Source organism: Phalangium opilio, unplaced genomic scaffold (genome assembly GCF_054372755.1).
Source record: "Phalangium opilio isolate 3A_F unplaced genomic scaffold, DU_Popi_V2 ptg000011l_1, whole genome shotgun sequence".
Classification (NCBI taxonomy): Eukaryota; Metazoa; Arthropoda; class Arachnida; order Opiliones; family Phalangiidae; genus Phalangium; species Phalangium opilio.
In genome coordinates this window covers 11,255,738-11,276,596 of record NW_028324147.1, presented here as the reverse complement: position 1 = coordinate 11,276,596, position 20,859 = coordinate 11,255,738, and the positions used below count along the sequence as shown (strand labels likewise).

General features: G+C 36.4%; 1 protein-coding gene across 1 annotated transcript; it reads left to right on the top strand.

Moving 5' to 3' along the window:
* Nucleotides 1–1,308: 1,308 nt before the first annotated feature.
* LOC149712146 (uncharacterized) lies at nucleotides 1,309–14,204 on the top strand. The gene is made up of 2 exons (XM_089856025.1): nucleotides 1,309–1,744; nucleotides 13,785–14,204. Exons 1-2 carry the CDS (start codon nucleotides 1,338–1,340, stop codon nucleotides 14,095–14,097), a joined length of 720 nt encoding a protein of 239 aa, XP_089712151.1. The 5' UTR covers nucleotides 1,309–1,337; the 3' UTR covers nucleotides 14,098–14,204.
* The last annotated feature ends 6,655 nt before the right edge of the window (nucleotides 14,205–20,859 follow it).

Sequence of the window (20,859 nt, the reverse complement as noted above, 5' to 3'; positions counted from 1 at the left end):
ATTATTCTTTTTTAAAACGATGTAACGCGCAATAAGGTGAATAACTAACAATGAAAGTGTATAATACTATTTATAATTATTTTAAAATTACGAAAATCGTGTTTCTCAACTCAAAATACAGAAAGAGGAAAAAAGCTGTGTGTGTGTTTCTGTTGTTACACTAGTGCGCCGCGTTAGCAGTTCGCCTTGTGTTTATATGTAAAGAAATCCATCAACACCTTCATATTTTCATTTTTCATAATATAAAATATATATGGAAATATTTTTCGTAATTTCGATGCCTTTAGTAGTTTTGTAGATATAAAGCTCTGTTCCAAGAACATTTTTTATATTATTATTTGAAATGGCTGTTTATATATTATTTAAGCCACTCTACATTTTTATATAGCATAAACATTGCTTTAGATATTGCAAGATTGCTTAGATTCTGTCGTTCAAATTAAGGTAGGTGTTAATAGGCTTAGTGAACCAAAACGTAAACAATTGAGGTTCAAGGTAAAATAAGATATGTTTTCTTTTTCGTGTGTGTAATGAAGAGACATTAACGGTTCAGAGTGCGCCAAAGTTAAATTTACATTTAAATAATCAGGCTTAGATTTCATAATAGAAGAAAGCATCATGGTGGCAATCTGATCAGTGAAAGGTCAGATCGTAATCGGTTTATAGCTTCAGAGTTTTCATTCTTTTTATGGTGCACATTCACTTTCAGTGCGTCTAGCCACAAATCAGCTTTGGTGTTATGTAACGTTAACAGTCATGTTGGCACACTTAGAATATCGTTGAGGTGAAACGAGAGGATAGTGTTTACACGGCAATCCTGTTGTGAATCTAGATTTTATAGTAGAGGGTATACAGTTTAGGCGTAAACAATTGCACCTTTACAAACACATAAAGGTAATATCTTTCCAAAATTCATACTCTTCATTTCCTATTTTTTTCCCCATGTGTACAAGACATATCCTTATTGGATGTAAAATGCCGTCTGCTTTACTGTATACTAGCTTTGCTTTGAATACTGCTTTAATCATTCATAAATTTTAACTTCTGCAATTGTTTATCAAAAAAAGAGAAATAATTCCATATCTAGGTAAATAAGTTTGTAAGTAGTCCTCGTCTTGATTAGGAGAGATAATAGTTTGGTTTTCCAACTTGTTATTATTTAAATAATATTTCTAGTAATAAAAGCTTCTCGAGAGAACTAGTGTGGAAATCGCTCCATCGATCGCGGAGTTTCTTATGGTATAAAAGTGTTCATAGCATGAACTAAACATTGTGTTGGGCTGTGAATGTAGAAGTTAAAGTCATACGCCTTAAAATAACGATATTTTCGGAGTCAGATGTGGGTGATCCTTATTAGCGAAATTGACTTTTTGAACATTAAGATTGGAAATCGGAATATTTTTTGGAAAGTTTTTGACTCTAGTTACAATGAACTTAAGTTATGCAAGATTTATACTTTGTTCTTTATACTTACCTTCACAACAAAATTTATTTATGGTTTTCAGCCTGAAACTTCGAAATACGGCCAAATCTACAACGATGCTGTCGAAATTATGTCTATCCGAAACGAAAATCTTACGGATCAATTTTTCAAAAAATACGTATTAATTGCGGGGGCGGATTCTGGAATTAGGGGGACACCATCAAAAGTCAGATATCATAAAGTAAAAGAACCACTTTTCTATTACAATGTGGCAATTGGATTCAGCAAGGCGTTCACATGCAACGATGCGATTAACGTAGCGTAAGTTCATGCTAAAATATGATTATTTTTTCGTTTATAAAAAAGTTATTTCACCTTTATCTCAAATATATTAATAAGTCACATTTTAACTGCCATATTTTTTAACTGAATGCTAAGGCGTATCCTATTTCTTTTAATACTGACATTTCTTTCATCGCAACATTTTGCATTTTAGTTTGGAGCGTCCTTCAGAACACATGTGTTATTTTCACACAAAAAATATTGTGTTTGGAAAAAATAGGTTGTGTCGAAAAATATTGGTTATGCCCAAAAAATAGGTTGTGTCGAAAAATATTGGTTATGTCCAAAAAATAACAAATTGTTACAAAGAATAATGAGATGTACGAAACAGCGATGGAGAATACCAGGCATTAAATTCGTGGAGGAGGAAGTGCTGAAAGCAAAACAGATTATTGTGAGAAGAAACTTCCCTAACCAATCCTCGCCAATTTCGTAGCTTTTGAGGGGAGTGGCTCATATTTTCAAAACGTGCAAGGCCATAATTTCAGTTATAGCAATTACTATATACTGGCAGTGAGCTCCAGTGTGAGTTGAATAGATTTTTTTAGACAGATTAAAAATTAATTTAACCTCAAGAAGTTATAAAAGGTTTGGTGGTGGAGAAAAAATAAAGCTTAGCACACGATGTTTCTCAATGAAGTTTTCGAAGATGAAAACAGAGGCTAAAGTTATTAATAAGAACAATCTTTGTGAACATAGACTAGAAAATGTAAAAGACAAGGGAGGAAAATCAAATGACTTAAGCTAGAGATAATGAATTTTTTTCAGTTTAGATACATGATTTTAGAACATCGATTGTTTGGAAAAAAATTACTTATCTTTGTTATTTTGATAAAAATTCCATTTTCCTAAGATAATTTGCATTATTTTCAAAAGAGCACGTGAGAGGACAGTGTTCATTTTACAATAACTTTATAAAATTGAAAGTTTTAGGAGGAAAAATTTTAATTATTACACATACGGTACACTTTTTTTCAAAAGTTTTGTCCGTTGATTTGTTTTTTGAAAAAATTTCAATAACAGTATAATGCATTAAACGAGAAAAAAACGGAAAACACAAGTTCAAGCACGTGATAAACAAGATGGCCCAGGCCAGATTAACGTTTTGCGCAAACTCTAGTAATTAGAATTAGCATTACTAAATTTTTATAATGTGACCCCGGCTTACTTTAATATATAAATTATTCAACTTTTTGATAGAAATGATCATACACCGTAAACCATGAGGTTCATCTTTGAATGCTTAGGCGTACATAGCCACGACACTGTGGTGGTACACTTTAACGTTCAAATTTGAATAATTTCTTTGCATTAAAATTTGAACAGAACTCTTTCGAGCAAAATTAAACGCTCACACATTCATATTTGAACTGTGCGTGTAAATTTAAGCACGAAACCGTTCAAATTAAATCGGAAAATTAAACGTTTAATATTGTATCATTATGCGTTCATTATTGAGCATCATCGGAAAGCTTGATAAAGGCGTTCATATTCAATTGCTTACGTTCAAAATTGAGCAAATCACCATCTAATAATATCAGGAGCTCGGGGGGGGGGAAGTTCAATACTGACCATAGAACTAATGGTAAAAATCGCGAACAACAAGATTTTGTCGGTGCCTATAGAAAGGATTAGCCTGTTGATGGACATACAACTTTACAGTAGATTGTAGTGATATCTATGCTCCATGGGTTTCGTTCCAAAACTTCCGTTGGCTGGGATCTACGTCGTTAAGAAAAATGGCGACTATGGGGGACGTAGAAACACAATGTAATTCTTATATTAAAGATGCTGCGAATAAATTTGTCCAAACCATTTCAATTTAACCTCGGAATTCTCACTCATACATATCACAACAAAACATTAATGACGATCGTTTAAATGTTTTGTAGAAAACTAGAAACCATCGTAAAGCCTACTTCTTAGAAAATGCTTAATTTCCACAGCGCCGACAGACGCGAGCCATTTCTGCTTCCAAAATCACAAGACAAATATAGTGCTAAACCGGAAGTGTGGAAGGTAATGCGCGTGGGCGCTAAAAATTGGGGAGTTAAGCGGTGTATGAATCCGCTGAGCTTTACGGCGAAACTTTGTTGTTACGCGCTTTTTAACCAGTTTCGTACTTACCCCCGCCCGAATAGCGGGGGGAAGAGCATTCTCAAATAGCAACCAATTAATTGATTATTTATATAAACAAAAATTGAAATTACCTAATTAAACAAAATTGTGGTATAAACAACTTTAAAAGAACGCTACACTTCGCATAACAAGAGCTACTTTCTTATCTCCAGAATTAATAAAATAAGTTACATGATAAACATCACTGTTTTTTCACCCCAATTTATGTCCTTTGAAATACAAAATAATTAGTGTAAAATATTTTTACATGATATAAGGAATACTGACCTATTAGTCATTATGTTCACACTATTGTTTAATTAGCGTAGGGTTCATCGTTCATATAACTTTTTTTCTGATAACGTAGAAGTTAGTACAGCTTATTTTGTTCTCAGCAAGTTTGTTAATTAATTTATTTAATCTTATAAACGGAAAACTTAAAGCCACTCAACCACGGACGCGTTTCAATTGAAATATGCGGGCCCAGAGAGAGAAACGGTAAAACGTTTCTGAGTGGAATACCGACTTTGGTTTGCTGACGTCATGGTGACAAGTTGGCCGATTCAAAACTCTAACCTCGAAAAACACAAAACATGAGAAACATTTCACTTTCATTGATTATTATTAGAGGTAACGAACAATTTTTGTAAAATAATTATATTAATTCGACCGGTGCCGTGCAAAAGTATAATGTCTATCCCTCCGGGCACATCTTGTTTCTAATATACATCTATTGGAAGGATCTCTTTGAAATTTTATCCACTTATTAAGGGTTTGGAATTTAGTTCAGTGGAAACTGTAAACGCAATAAAAAATTATAAAAAAACGTCTTGGTTTGGACCAAGGCCGAAAAAACAAACGATATGTGTGAGGTTTAACATTTGACTGAAGTTCAGATATTGCAATAGTTTTAGTTATTTTTATACATTTAATCCTTAATCAATATTAAATTCAATCAACTGATTTTACTGTTAATCGATCCATTCCCTCTAAATTATTTTAAAAAATTACATATCTACGCTTTTTCAAGAACAATTACATTTTGCGAAAACATTTTATCATAAAATTAGGTATTTTGAAGGGAGTACGTGTTGAGGTATCAACATAGAATATTTGAAATATTCTATTGACTTTCTAAAAAGGGCAAGCGAACTTTGACATAATTCGAAAGGAAAATGTAAATATTTAATCGAAATGCTACATTTCTATTGTCGCCTCTATGAAGAAAAGATTGCACTGCAATTTCCCTCTCCGTGCTTTAGAATTTCTTGGTCATAACTAGGGTTCTAAATCGGTAAATTACCATGGTAATTTACCAGGGTAATTTACACGGTAATTTACCAGGGTAACTGTAATTTACGATTTTCTCGGGTAAATTACGAAAACGGTAATTACGCTGGTAATTACCGTGGTAATTTACGCTGGTAAATTACCACGATGGTAATTTACCACCGAATTTTCATTTCGTTCGCTTGGAAAATGGTCTTAAAGCTGCACTTCTGCTCTACCCGCGCATGCACACGTATTTCTTCCCATGAGACATGAGTAAGTCATAGAAGGTCGAACGGCAAGCGTGGGAAAAATTTATTATGGAAATGAAATTTGATTTTCTCGTCTATTCTTGTTGTCGAGCTCGTTTGCGTCAGCTGGAAAGCTGTAATTGTTAGAAATTTCTAGAGATGGGCCCATACCGATACCAATATCGGTACCGAAGTTTGACTAAACCGATATATCGGTATCGGTTTAAACTGGTATTGGCCCTTCTCTAGAATTTTTTTCTAAAAACGTGAAATAGCAATAATTCGAAAAATTGGTAAGAAGAAGAAAGTGGATGTTGCTGTTCAAAAGTTTTTTGAGCTGCAAACATCAAAACTCGGTGTTTAAATAATGTACGATACTATGCTATAAAAGAATAGCTGTGTTTAAGTGATATTTTTCATTATTTAGCTTAAAAACGATCAATATAATTTAATTTTTGAATTTTCGTAAATTACCATGAACGGTAATTTACGCGGTAAATTACGCCGTAATTTACCATTTTCCAAAATTACCGTAATTTTCGAACCCTAGTCATAACTCAGTCTTCATTTGAAACGTCACCACCCCTTTCTACATTGTTGGCGCTACTTGTACACCGATTACGTATTACGCGTAATCATTTTAGCACGCTTAAAGACCATTTCGGAAAACACACAGGGGCGAGGATTGGGGTATTCTCCCTGACACCAAGGGTCACCGCCAGACGGTGCCAAAGTTCACTCAAGTCAACTCGCTCTGCCTATAGCGGTGCTTCTAGGCGAGAGAGAGAGAGAAGACCCCAATGGCGGCATCACCCTTGTGTTTTAGTTTCTCTGTATGTAATTTCTAAAATGGTCTTCTCACTTACAAATGTGCACAAATTACACTGAGTGATCGGTTCTTCAGGCGCTAGCGAGTGACAAGCCACAACCATAATCATTCATGTACACGAATATTTTATAGTTTTAGGTTATTAAGGTTGGCGGGCAAGTACGAAGAGTCACTAATGTGAAAAGGTTTCGAACTATATGGTATTATTGGCTGAGTGTGTTGCGACGGCTCAGATGACCCATACACTTGAACCACTGGTGCTTTTAAAATTTTTTATATTGGGAAAATAGAGGAAGGGGGGTCGGAGTAAAGTGTGACCATCTTCGCATAACTGGTATATTATTTCCGCATGAAATGAATATAACAATCATTGGTACTGAGAAGTATTTCTTTTGATGTAATCTTTACCCTTACCTTTGGTTATATTAGAAGTAAGATAAGGGACTAGAAGTATCGAGGTAACCAAACTCTTCACTTGGCGAAGGAAGCGGCATAAAATCGTCAAAATTGTTCACTAGTGCTAGGCTCTATTACCAATGCTAGGGCACTTTAATTTTAGTCCCTTATCTTAATGCTGGTTATATTTATACCGATATCATATTTTTCCTGTGCTACAGAGAGCCACACAGGATAAACATTGTTGCTTTGTCTTAAGAAGACGACATTAGTTTATAAATTAGTTTGAGAAAAAAAGTTCTTTATCATATTTTCTCTAACATCAGTCTTCTCAGAAACTTACTACAGATATAAACTTTTTTGGTGCAAACTTGAAAATTTGTTAAGCCAGCAATAGTGGTCGGCGTTTGGACAAGATAATCCACAGAATTTTGGTTAATCAGTTATCCATGGATAATAATCAGATAATTATTTGTGATTACATTGCATTAATCATAGACTTCCCGTGGATAATTTCAAATTATGGATAAAGATAAAACAAACAGATATTTTCCTATCCAAATGCCGACCACTAGCCAGCAACAATTAAAACTATGTCCGTCAAGGTGCTTACAAGTTTGTGAGAAACGACACGAAATCCCTTCAAAATAATTAATTTCATGATAAAATGTTTTCGGAAAATGTAATTGTTCTTGAAAAAGCGTAGATATGTAATTTTTTAAATTAATTTAGAGGGAATGGATCGATTAACAGTAAAATCAGTTGATTAAATTTAATATTGATTAAGGATTAAATGAATAAAAATAACTAAAACAATTGCAATGTCTGAACTTCAGTCAAATGATAAACCTCACACATATCGTTTGTTTTTTCGGCCTTGGTCCAAACCAAGACTTTTTGTCACTTCAGTCTTATTGTAATTAAAATCTGAATAATATTATTTTTGCTTTACCGTCATTCATTTGGGGTTGATCTATTTCTAATTGCTTAAAGAAGTACTTAAGTATCGTTAATTACATTTAACTTATATTCAAAAACATTGATTTCGATAAGCATATAATGTTGTACTTTATTTATGAAAGAAGTTTAAAAACGATGGAATTTGAAATATGGAAGAAAAATATTTGTTTCGTACACTGTATACACATACAGTGTTGTCGAGATCAGACCAACAGCTTCCTTTATGTAAAACCCCCAATACTGCCAACGGGAGATGCCATACTAAATTATACAGGGTGTAAATAAATGTTTAGAACTGATGTTTTATTGTATGCCTGAATGCAACAAAATATATTAAAGAACAGTCCTACGATTAGTCTTAGAACCTAGGTCTCAAATTGCAACCTCTAAACTGTTTGGTAAACAACTCAACGTAAATATTCAAAGTGTCTACCATTGTGGTTGAGGCACTCTTCCAGAGGACTGTCCGTGTCTTACATTACATTTGCAACCACTAAACTCATGACGCATGGTAAGACTAATGGTATTGCCGTCTTAAAGGGATACTTTCATTTAATTTCATTGCAATAAATCCCTATAAGGTTAATTTATTTCGATAGATAGACAAATAAGGATTCTGAAAATATATATGTTTTTATATTTTAGTTTAATTAATGATTTTTAAATTACGATTAAAAGATCCAAAATTCTATTGTTTTGCGATCATGAGGACACCTGGTGATACAGAGTCGAACCACCGAAAAACGTTACTAGTTCGTCTCTACCAATAGTCTCTACCATAAGTCTCTTAGGCTCCGTAGTGTTTTTCCTACTGGTAGGGGGATTCATTCTGTGAGCGCAGTATGATACAGATTGACGGGAGTTGCGTCACTACGCGGGGTAACGCTGCCGACTTTCGGCACGGCATCGGCCGCTTCGGCGATCCCATACGTTCGCCGAGGCTTAGTGAGTTTAAACCAATTATTATCATTGCACCGTTTCCGTTAGAACTTAAACACTGTTTATTTCTTAACGTGGTTTTAATTTTACTCTCTCGGTTTAAATATTTGGCATTTTATTTTAATAATAAATCACAAAATATTCTAAAACTCGTTAAATCGTAGTTCATTTTACACGTTAACTCCATAGAAGCGTAAAACTCAAGGCGCCAAACATTACAACTGCTCAAGCGCGGCCATAAGTGTGAAAAGGCTAATTCTCGTTCCTACTACTTTTTACTCCTAAAACGACAGTTTTCATTCCAACTACTAGCAACCAATCAGAGGCCGAACTTTACCTACGTAGGTAATGGGTTGAAAATGGCGACCGGTTTTAAATCTGGCGTTCAAAATTTAAATTTTTATTCACGTTTATTTTAAATAATAAATTTTTCTCGCGATTTCTACTGACCCCCATGTTTTTAGGGGTGGTTAATTTATAGAAAACCAATGTTAGTTTGACCAACTCAGATAAATCCGATTCTATCCCTTTAAGTACTTCTCGTCCGTTAAGGCTTGATGTAGGGGGATATGATTATGCCGGTAGTAATGCCCTTGTAAACTGGCACGAACAGTAGAATGACTTAGTGCAACTTCATGTTCCACCGCTCTACTACTAGCATGAGATATGCTTCAAAACTATCTACGATGTCAAAGTCTCTATCCTCATTACAGACTATACAGTCTCTTCTACGTTCACGATCTTACACTACCGAAATCAAGAAGGTGCTCGCACCCGAATGTTGTCGCTGTGGAGACCGTACGGCATAAAGCACTGCCTTTAGTTGAACGTTTCCGCGACCTTCACCCAAAATAAACGTGCTGTCCAATTTGTCCTTGTTAGAATAGGTTGGCATTTTGCTAGGAAACGAGACTAACTACTGTAATTCTACTACTTAGCTACTGAAACACCCTGTATATCTAAAGAGACCGGAAGTTCCTCAAAGTTGAGTTTCCAAAGATTGCCAGCTTGAGCAGGTCATGGTGTGTATAGTGGTGAAGGTCGCTTTAACGTTCGACACGTGTCACCACGGTATGTTTGGTCCTCCAATGTCCTGACCCGATAGGTCCTAACAATTACCATCCTGGTTTTTCGGATCAGTGTTGCGGTATTGCTGGTCCCATTAGAAATACAAGAACTGTAGTGTTACAATTGTAACAATACGTCTGTTAAAAAGGCACAAATACTGTAAAAAAACCATTGTAATAATGGTTGGCCAATTTTTAAACACCCCTAACCTTAAACTTTGGACAAAATAAGGAAATCATAAAGGTTTCTTTGGGAATAACTTTGAAGAAGGTCCGAGTTGTCTGTGGAACCGAGAAAAAAGGCCGTAGTGAAAAGTAATCGTCGTTACGTAGCAGTTAAGATCGAATTTAATTATTTAGTCTCGTCTCTTAGCAAAATGCCAGTGTATTCAAACCAGGGCAAATTGAGCATGATGTTTACGAGGATTACCTAAGACGGCAAAACCTTTGCGTGAACTAATCGAAGCCGATCCATTATTTTTTAGAATGGTACTGTTCTCTAACGAGGCTATTTAGGGATGGTACCTTAAACCTTCATAACGTGCATTTTTTGGAGGGCAATCTTGGAAACCAAATGATCGGACCCATTTTCTTGATAAGAAAATCTCTGAAGCCATTTAATTGGACTTCCTGCGTCATGAGTTCGTTGCTTGAAAAGTTATTGCAAGACATGGGCAGATGAAGAGTGCCTGCACCACAATGGTAATCACATTGAACACTTACGTTGACGTTGATGTGTACCAAACAGATTAGAGGTTGTAATTTGAGGCCCAAATTAAAGGTTGACAATGATTCCACATTAATTCTTGGTTGTGGCTATTTCCGCCCTTCAACCACGGACACCCAATATCGGCAATACGCGTCCACTTTAATTGAAAAAAAATTTTGAAGGGAACATATTACTTCTTGGAGACTTTAACCTCCCTGGTGTTGACTGGGATCTTTGTGGCACTCAGGGCTGCTCCTATAGTACTAGATTAAAATCGGCGCATATTTTCGATCTTTGCTATGAACTGAACTTAAACCAAATTAACAAGCCTGTTGGTGACAGTAACTTACTAGATCTATGTTTTACTAATATCAACGGTCTGACACTCTCCGAATTAGTTGACCCGTTTGTACCTGTAGACAATTTCCATAGGCCGTTCACGGTATCGCTCTGCGCGGATTTTTCAATTCCAGACATTCTAACTGCCCCAAGCTATAACTTTAGCAAAGGGGACTATCATGATCTCTACTGTTGCGTTAGGGAATTTGACTGGTCGCTTGTTTACAACTCTCAGGATGTTAATTTTTGTGTCAATACCCTAACACTCTGCTTAACTAGTGCTATGGTAAATTCCATCCCCCTAACGCCCCCTCGTTCGCGCTCTAAATTTCCACATTGGTACTCCCGTGAGCTCTCAAAAGGCTATTAAAACTAAAAAGTATTTTTATAATAAGAAAAAGCGCACTGGTACCTCGGTGGACATAGGCAGTTATCGGTCGTGTCGTGCTCAAGTGAGGAAACTCCTTGATCGCGACAAGTCCGTTCTGGCTCGTCTGGTTTGCCGAGACGCTGTAGCCCATCCCAAAAAATTTTGGCGTTTTGTTAATAACAATATGAAAACACGGGAAAACACCATCTCTTTGAAAATAGGCTCTAAATTCATATCAGATTCCGAAGAATTGGGGCTTACTTTCGTTGACCATTTTTCAAATATAGCCCTTGTTGATAAAACCCAACCCGGCACAAAGTACGAAATGGACACTAGTAGCTTGGTCAACCATACTTACAATGATCAGGCCATTTCTCAAGCTGATATTTATCAAGAAACTACCAAGTTTTCAACTGGCGTCAACCAAATTCCCTCTTTTATTATAAAAGGTTGTGGGGACTTGCTTCTGCCAGTCCTGGAGCATATTTTTAACTTGTCCATCCGGAAGCAGTGCTTTCCTGACTTATGGAAAAGGGCTGTTGTTGTTCCAGTTTTTAAATGTGGTGCGTCCTGTGACGTCAAAAACTACCGTCCAATATCGTTACTTTGTGTCTTGGCTAAGGTTTTCGATCGCGTCATGCACCAACATTTACAACGTTGGTTTAGTTTTTTGCAATAACAGTGCTAGGTTTGTGGTAAAGATTATCAATACAATATGTTAATGAATGATGTTATTCTATAGTTTAGCTTGAATACCAGTAATTAAATGAAATACCTATACAATTCATAGCAATTTAAAAAAATAAACAAACAGCAATGTGGACTGTGGAAATAGCAAACAACGTAACCCTCCGTTTCTAACGTGGTTACGTTGAGAGAATCTGTGATGTAAACCTGAAAATTATTTCACTAATTAAATTATATAACGACACTGTTCTCCTGGATTAACCAGTACCACTGTTACTTATGAATTAAACAATCCACTGTTGGTAACAAATAGTTTATAAAATGATAACGTAACATCACATTATGGCCGATTCAATAGGATCAAAATTGTTTTAACGAATAATCTGGTCCTCTTCATTGGTTTAATTTCAGGAATTATATCACACATCATCACAATTAGTAGCATTTTAGTGAGATTAACAAATAATGAAACCGTGTATACCTGTCCTCAAATGAGAATGTTGAATTAAGTGCGCTAACGTAAACACCACTCTTTTAACTGCCGTAGGGAAAAGACATTGAACATTTTGTCCTCTCATGATGAATACAGTATTAGGCAGCGTGGGAAATAAGGCGCTGGCACAGGCAATTGACCAGTTTAAAAATTGCCTGGACCAGTTTAAAAATTAAATCGGAGGGGGGTCAGTGGTCCACGGGACTACTAAGAAAATTCAAGGGTAACCAGGGTCCAGACAATATCTGAACTATTTTAATTACCCACTTCTTTAGTTTAGCAGACGACGCACCCTGGTCAATGGTCATGGACCAGTTTATTTATTCCAGGCCAGGGGGGTTGCTGGCCCAATGTCCAGTTTTAAAAAAATCCTTATTTCCCACCCTGGTATTAAGTAGCGTAAAACATAGGCCCTAGGGTTAGGATTTGTAGCATGAATTGAAGCAGACTGCGTATTTTTGTAATTCCAATCCAAAACAGTGCTGGAAATTAGGTTTCTTATAATCTTTAAAAGGAAAGACACTATATTACATAGACAAACTAAAACTTAAGCCTTGGCCGTAAAGAACGTCGAAAAGCTTACTTTATATGATATAAAAACCTCTATTAACTGTAATTATTTACCTGAATTACTTTTCTAGACGAAAATTTGACCTGATAACGACGTATTTCTTATTAAGGGTGCTACAGTTAATTAGAAAATACATATAAAGGTGCTCAAGCTCGGATGAAATACCAAAGTAATTTGTTAGCGTCTACTGCTAAGAAATTTGGAAAATCAGCCAGAAAGCCAACATTTGAAATTTGTCAACGTAACTTGTTAGCACCCACAAACCTAGGCCCTTCTAGTTGTCTACGAGAACGGAATGAAGAAATAGGTTTAAGCGCGCTATAAGGTTAGGCTGACTTCTGACCCAAAAGAAATTTTTTGACGTACTTTGTTAATTAGTTAAAGTACAATACTTAGACTTCATTAATTAAAAATCGAAACAGGTAAGTTTCCCATTTAATAAATGCTTGTTAATTTAGAAGTATTCCGAAAACTAATTTCACTATACTTTTTCCGTATGGCCTATGACAATTGCGTAAAAAAAACGAATTTTTTTAATGCTTTTTCTATGGGACGCTAACTCTAAAAGGTGTGACTTTTTCTTTAACATTACGGAAGGTATCAAGTCATATCTACAAGGGCCTACCGGCCTGTAGAATATATCTAATCATTAAGGCCATTATGTATCTAAGAGGCACCGCTTTCTTAGAATTTGCAACAAAACGAAATTCATTTACGGTTTTTTGTATGCCGTTAGGTCAAGTAGGCTAATGTAACGAAAGGTTCACCATCAGAATCTGAGCAACAACATAATATATATTTTCAGGAAAAATTTTTTTACTCCAATGCAACAAATCCAGTTTTATTGGACCTATCTTTTTTTCGACAAAAACCTTATTTTCCACACAATCTTATTTCTTTTTTTGACAAAATGTATATTTTTTTCGACACAACCAATTTTATCGACATATTTCATTTTATTGTTTTCAAAATATCTTTTCACACTTTTGTTTCGAATATGCCGTATTTTTACTATTTCCAGAATTCGTCATTTTCAAGAATCTGGTTTCCTCTTAAAGTGGGAAAGGGAAATGATTTCCACAGATAGTAGCAGACAAAATAACAGCGCTGTCGACTCAAGTGGATATATTGGCTTCGAGCACATCAAGAGTACACTATTCATTATAGCCGTTTCGAACCTTTTTTCGACAGTCGTTCTAATTTCCGAGAAAATCATTTTCAAATTATCCCAAAAAGTCGCGAATAATAAACGATTAAATCAAATTAAACTTCAAAATCAACGTCGTTTCAATCAAGCTTTGCGAGCCTATAATATCGTTCGCCCATTAACTTAATAAGTTGGATTATAAATATTTTTGTAAAGTTCTTGGGCTTAAACACTGTATCTATAAATAAAAACATGTTTTTCAAGATCCACTGAAAACAAGCGTTTTGAGGTGTCGTGTCGAACCGCATACAAATCAAAGAGTGAAATCCCGAGGGGCCGTTCATTTGTTAACTATGCACAGTAAGCTGATTTTATCCTAATTTTCCCCCTGTTTAAAAAAATTTATTTTTTAGTTATTTTAATGAATTTTAGCTCCAACTTCGTGATGGTTTTTATTTCACGGATTTTCACATTTTCTCATGGATTTCTCGTTATGATTCATACGAAAAAAAGCGAATTTTTTCCTGATTCAAAATAATCTTGTTAATAATGTGATTTGTCGTGAAAAATTATTGGGTTAGGCCTATCCACCTTGAATGAGTTCCTAAAATTTAAAGACATATTTTAATTTCACTATTTTTATCGACGAATTTTGAAAGGCGGAAAGGGTAAAAGATGGGAGATGCCCTAATTTACGAAAAATTCACGAAGAAACTACACTGAAAATCTGATAAACTATTAGGAAACGGATAATTTCAGATATTCGTAGCTCGTAGTACATAAGCAACAACTAATAGACCACTGCTTGATTGAGCTCTGCCCTTTTTTTTTGCCACCTTGGCTGTAGTTTTCATAATTCTTTTATTCAAAGAACCTTGTCATTTGGTCATTCTTATTTCTTTGTAAAGATCATAACCCATGTAGCAAAAACCCGTGATTTACACGTCTAAAAGCGGTGTACGGTAGACCTAATTATGAACGTGTAAAACACCCATACCATGTCACCTCTAAGCACCGTCTTATTCACGTTAACCAACAGTGAAGATCACGTTGTTGTTACTATAGTCTGTCAAACGAAAGAAGAGCCCTGAGAAATTTGTCCAAATTGGTGTCGCCACCATCGACCCCATAGTACTTTATCAACTTGTTTTGTTTTGTCAATAGTCGTCTGTAATATAGTCTGCTATTATGTCATTAAAATATATTGCAATGCTAGTTCAACAAAGATAAAACTGGTGTCTTGTCGTTAATTTTGTTTTATATTCTTTAATACTCGATGATCGTAAAAAACCATGAAACATAAACATATTAAACATATATTGCAAAATTTATTGGTTCTATTGCGATTAAGCCTATCTGTTTATAGCAGACTATATTACAGCCGACTATTGACAAAACAAAACAAGTTGATAAAGTACTATGGGGTCGATGGTGGGGACATCAATTTGGACGAATTTCTCAGGGCTCTTCTTTCGTTTGACAGACTATAATAAATATCATAAGAATATCTTTAAATGCGTGAAAATGAATGGCACATGATCATTTAACTTGCTGTTTTATATTGAAGTCCAAAATATGTTCAGGTTAAATTTTAAACGAAAAGCTGGAAGCTAACCTCCAGCTAGCCGACTGAAAACCAAATGTTTAAAACATTGCGATAGATAAGGAATATTTTTAGACCTCGATTTAAAATGAAAGATTTAAAAAAGCGAACGGCCGAACACCCTACCTATTTTTAGGAGCACTATACTGAAGGAGACGTAGCTGTATTTTAAAGCACTTATAAGGCAACGTTAATTTTTAATCCTATAATATTACTCCAGGGAAAGTGTCAATAGAAAACGGTACTAGATGGTAGGTGTCATAGCCATATTGGAGAAAGCAAATGTGGGCTTCAACAATTTGCTGTGAATGGCGGTCGGTCTTAACAACGGTGAATTCAATACAATAATCATTTATTTGTACCCATACATATCACCTGTGCTTGTCCTTCTAAAAATTATATTAATATTATATATAATATATATAATAATAATATATATATATAATATATATAATAATAATATATATATATAATATATATAATAATAATATATATATATAATATATATAATATATGTGTGGAAATTTGATATACTAGAAGTTCAAAGTTAAATACATGGTCATACTATAAATAAACAAATAATTTCATATATTAGAAATAGTATGTATTTCAACTACTTTGTGTGAATCAACTTCAATCACGCGTACAAATATCTTGTTCTTTTCAACCTCATTGTCACGTGATTTAGGCATATTGAGTAACTGTTAAATTCAACTTCATGTTCACGTGTATTACACGGCCTAAATAACCACCAAACTTAGTGTGATATTGTCCACCAATTCTCCACGTGTATTAAACGCTTTAAATCCCCACCAAATTAACGTGAGGAGTTCAACCAAAACTCCACGTGTTTTACACCTCTAAATATACACCACAACTAACGTGATAGTTTCAATCTATTCAATCATCACCAAAATTAGCGTGATATTTTCAACCTATAATCCACGTGTTGTACACGCTTGAAATCCCCACCAAATTAACGTGAGATTTTCAACCTATAATCCACGTGTTGTACACGCTTGAAATCCCCACCAAATTAACGTGATGTGTTCAACCCAAACTTCACGTGTTTTACACGTCTAAATATACACCGCAACTAACGTGATAGTTTCAACCTATTCCCCACGTGTTTTACACTCCCTAAATCAACACCACAATTAACGTGATATTATACACCTATTCCCCACGTGTTTTACACGCCCTAAATCATCAGCTCTATTAACGTGTTATATTCAACCTATACTCCACGTGTTCTACACTTCTGAAAAACCCAAACACGTTATATACACTAAGAACACTCAAAATACACGTAATTTGCATGGTGAATTGCTACCTGGGAAGGCACTCTATTTTCTAAAATTTGACAATGTGTTAAACAAGATGGGCCAAGGGCCGGGCCTTAATAGTAGCCACATCCGGACCCATCACGGTTAAGCAAATTGAAGACGCTACTATTGATGACTCCGAATTACAACAAGTCCATCATTACATGAAAAATGGATGGCCTACAAGATATATTTCACCTCCGTATGACGCATATTATAGACGAAGATCAGAATTATCCACAATTAATCGTATCTTATTGATGGGTAACCGCGTCATAATCCCAAAGAAATATCAAAACCACATACTGTCAAGATGAAGGCTGTAGCACGAGCGAAAGCATGGTGGACTACGATAGAAGGAGATATCGAACATACGGTAAATACATGCCATCGTTGTCAAGAGCATATGTCATTACCAGCTGCACAATATTCGTTGTGGCCAGAAACTACTTTTCCGCACGAACGACTCCATGCCGATTTTGCCGGGCCGATACAGAACAAATATTTATTCATCACTTTCGACACATACTCTAAATGGATCGAAGTAGGGATTACATCTAGTACATCATCCGAAGCCTCTATCAAACATCTTCGGGACACCATTGCTCGCTTTGGGCTGATACGCACTCTCGTTACCGATAACGGGACGGCTTTCACCAGTCAAGAATTCGCCTATTTCACCAACCATTATGGTATTAGACACATTTGTACTGCTCCCCATCATCCTGCTTCGAATGGTCCGGCCGAACGATCTGTACGTACTATTAAGACAAGTCCCAAGAAACTCACGGATGACACTTCGACAGAATTCCCATCACGTATAAAAGGAAATTTACAGAATCATTTGGTTCGGATACTTTTAAACCATCGCCGAACGCCTACGGAAAATGGAAAAACGTCTGCAGAATTGATGTTAGGGCGTAACATACTCAGCTCCGTGGATTTATGTCATCATATCCTTACAAAGACATTCCAGGAAGAAAAATCTCGCATCACTAAATTTGATATCAATGCAATGGTCTTTGCAAGAAACTTTGGACGAGGCGATAGATGGTCCAAAGGACGGATAATAGCTCACATAGGAAAAATGATGTACTAAGGAGCTACAGACAAGGGTGAAATCAGACATCATCAAAATCAGTTACGCGCCCGCGAACCAACTGCTCGGGCGTCGTTGGATTCACCATCATTCCCAAATGAAGACAACCTTCCACCTAATGAAGGCAACATTCCCCAGGATTTTCTAATGATGCCATCCACGTTACATTAACAGGGCATACAGCAACCTACTTCACATCAACAGGGCATACAGCAACCTACTTCACATCAACAAGGAATTCAGCATCAGGTTATACCGCTGACAACAGCAGAAGTAGCCAGGGAAGAAGCAACCAGCAGCGAAGAAACACAAGAAACAACAAATACGCGCTGGCATGCCGTAGGATAGGGAACGTTCTTCAATATCGACGCGACCAAAACGCACAATTGTCTTACCTATGCGTTATAGAACCTAGACTCTTAATAAAACACTTAAGGGAGGATATTGTTATATTCTATAACAAATGTATATTGTTACATTGTGCAACAGACATATAAATGCTTGGATGTATACATATTCTTGTACAGGGAATTCACCTATTTTACTCCGATGTATAAAGAATATTTTTGGGTTAGGTATTCGGGTTTGAAACTCCTTACGATGTAGTCGTGTTAATAACGATAGAGATTAAAATTACTGTTAATATTAGAATCGTCTTTCACATATTCCGTACACTACAAGGAGTAATATTTAACAGCTCAGACATCCCCGTTATTGAGATGATCTCGCGTTTCCCGACCCGTTAGCGGAAATGTCGTTGCAGACTCTAGTGACGCGGCTATCATTACGAGGGTCCGTACAGTCACATGCTAGATGAGCATATTTACCACAACTGTAGCATCCGGATCCTCGAGGAAACGAACTTTGCCGAAAATTCCTGGAGTATTGGTAACCGCCGCGCGAATGTCTGGGCTCAGGTCTTTCTTGCCGTTCTTCCATCCTCTCAAGTGCAGTTTCTAGCTTAGCTATCTTCTCCGACAACGCTCTATACTTGGGGTCTTCATCCTGGGTAGCTTTTGTGAGATGGGAACTGGTATTGTTCTGACGGTTCGTGGTCGACAATTCTTGGGGGTAATCAATGGGTGCCGCCGTATGATACTGCCGAGTGTGGGCACCAGGATACGGACTCAGGACAGGGTGAAACCCGTATGCGGTAGAAGCGTGGGGCGTATACGTGATCGACGCCTGACCGGGTAGCGACGTGAACTGAACCGGCACGGACGCGATTGGGGTTGGAGGAGCTAGAAAGCCGACCTGATGGAAATGGTCAGATTTTTGCAAGGCTTTCGCTTGTGTTAGTGTGTCGTCCGCAGTTGCCAATGTCATCGAACTAATTACGGCCACGTGATTTCTATTGGCCATGCCCGTTAGTAGATGTGTCCGCGTTTCGGCGTCTGTTGGTGAAAAACCACTTCTTTTGTTGAAAAAATATGAATCGAAGCTCTCATTCGGCTGCTGAGTACGGGCTCTCATTTGAAGTTTCCATTCTTCCTTTGAAAAACGATCTGGAAATGCTGCCAGGAAAGTCCTATTCTACTCATCAAAATCAGCCGCGCTCTCACCGATTACTCTATGCCAATTGTAGGCTGTGCTATTGGGGAACAGGTTGCCAGGAGCGGCACTTAGCTTGATTGCGGTGCTCCATTTCAATTGCACTGCCATCCTCTCGAACTGAATTTGCCATTCTTCGGCCGATTCACCGTAATTTCCTGTGAAATATTCAATCTAAAAACTAGGGTTCGACTGACATGCCATTTCTATTGTATTGCTCGGCCAGGGCCGTCGAGAGACTTTGCGGCCGCCGGGAATGGTAATGGGTCGGGCCCCTAGAAAAATATATCAGAGCACAGCTGTGGGTCCGCCAAATGAAGCACTCAGTGCACTCACCAAAAGCACTTCAAACACACTTTTCTCTTAGCAACTGAGGCACTTTTAAGCCCTGGTATCTCGGTCTTTTTAGAGATAAATTCTGAAATTTCGTTACCTAATAGAACTTACTGGGCCTACCTCTATAGCCGAATACCCGAATTTCAAGTTTGTAGTTGATATAGTTTATAAAATATTTTAAGACAAATTTTCATTGTTTTCACTGACCGATCATGAAAATTCTAAGGTATACCTCTAGAAGAGGTAGGAACCTAAAATTTGAGATTTATTTAGTATTTAATTTATAAAGTAAGGAAAAATTTAAAAATTCTCCAATTTCTTTGAATATTTTTCTAGTTCCCAATTCAAAAACTACCTACGAAAAGAAGTGAGATCCTAAGAAAAACACTAACATTCAAAAATATTCAAAGCTTCATTTTGGAACTGCTACACCGTATAAGTTCTGATATCCCTGATATCCCATGTACAGCCAAGAAGTGTATCAACAAGGATCACTTATTTTTATGGGCATCATAAACCTATGAAATGTTATCATTGCAAAAAAAAAATGCTTTCATCTCTAAAGAGAGCTTGGCTCGCTTGAGGGCTGAGAAATTGGTTTGAAACGGAGTCGCAGATTTACGGATTGGCGCACCGTTTAATTAGAGGGCGCTGGCGTGCGTGTCGACGTTCGGGCCAGGCCCCCACCAATTTATACGTCACTTTGTTGGTTTTCCTTCTCCTTTTACATCACTGTTAAAATGTTAAAATCCAAACACTACTACTGCCGAACGCCTGTAATCTACCCGAGAATATCTATCAAACTGTTTTTATAAAAATGTTTTTTTTATAGTACCTTTATAGGTTTTGCAAATTTTGATGCTACACCCGACTTCAGCCCCTGGCATGATTTATATATTTAAAACAAGACGGATGAACAGTGTTTGGTTTGTGTTTCACTTAAAAAAGCCAATTTGCAGAGTTTTACCAATTAGGGTTAGTCAATGCTGTAGTTTCTAGACGAATTCGAGGGCATAAACTGTAATATCGACAACT

Bases quoted from the DNA above. Each gene is read 5' to 3' on its own strand.
- LOC149712146 (XM_089856025.1), top strand. From the start codon at position 1,338: ATGTGGGTGATCCTTATTAGCGAAATTGACTTTTTGAACATTAAGATT. The intron at 1,745-13,784 runs GTAAGTTCATGC...TACTATTTCCAG, and splicing joins AACGATGCGATTAACGTAGC to AATTCGTCATTTTCAAGAAT.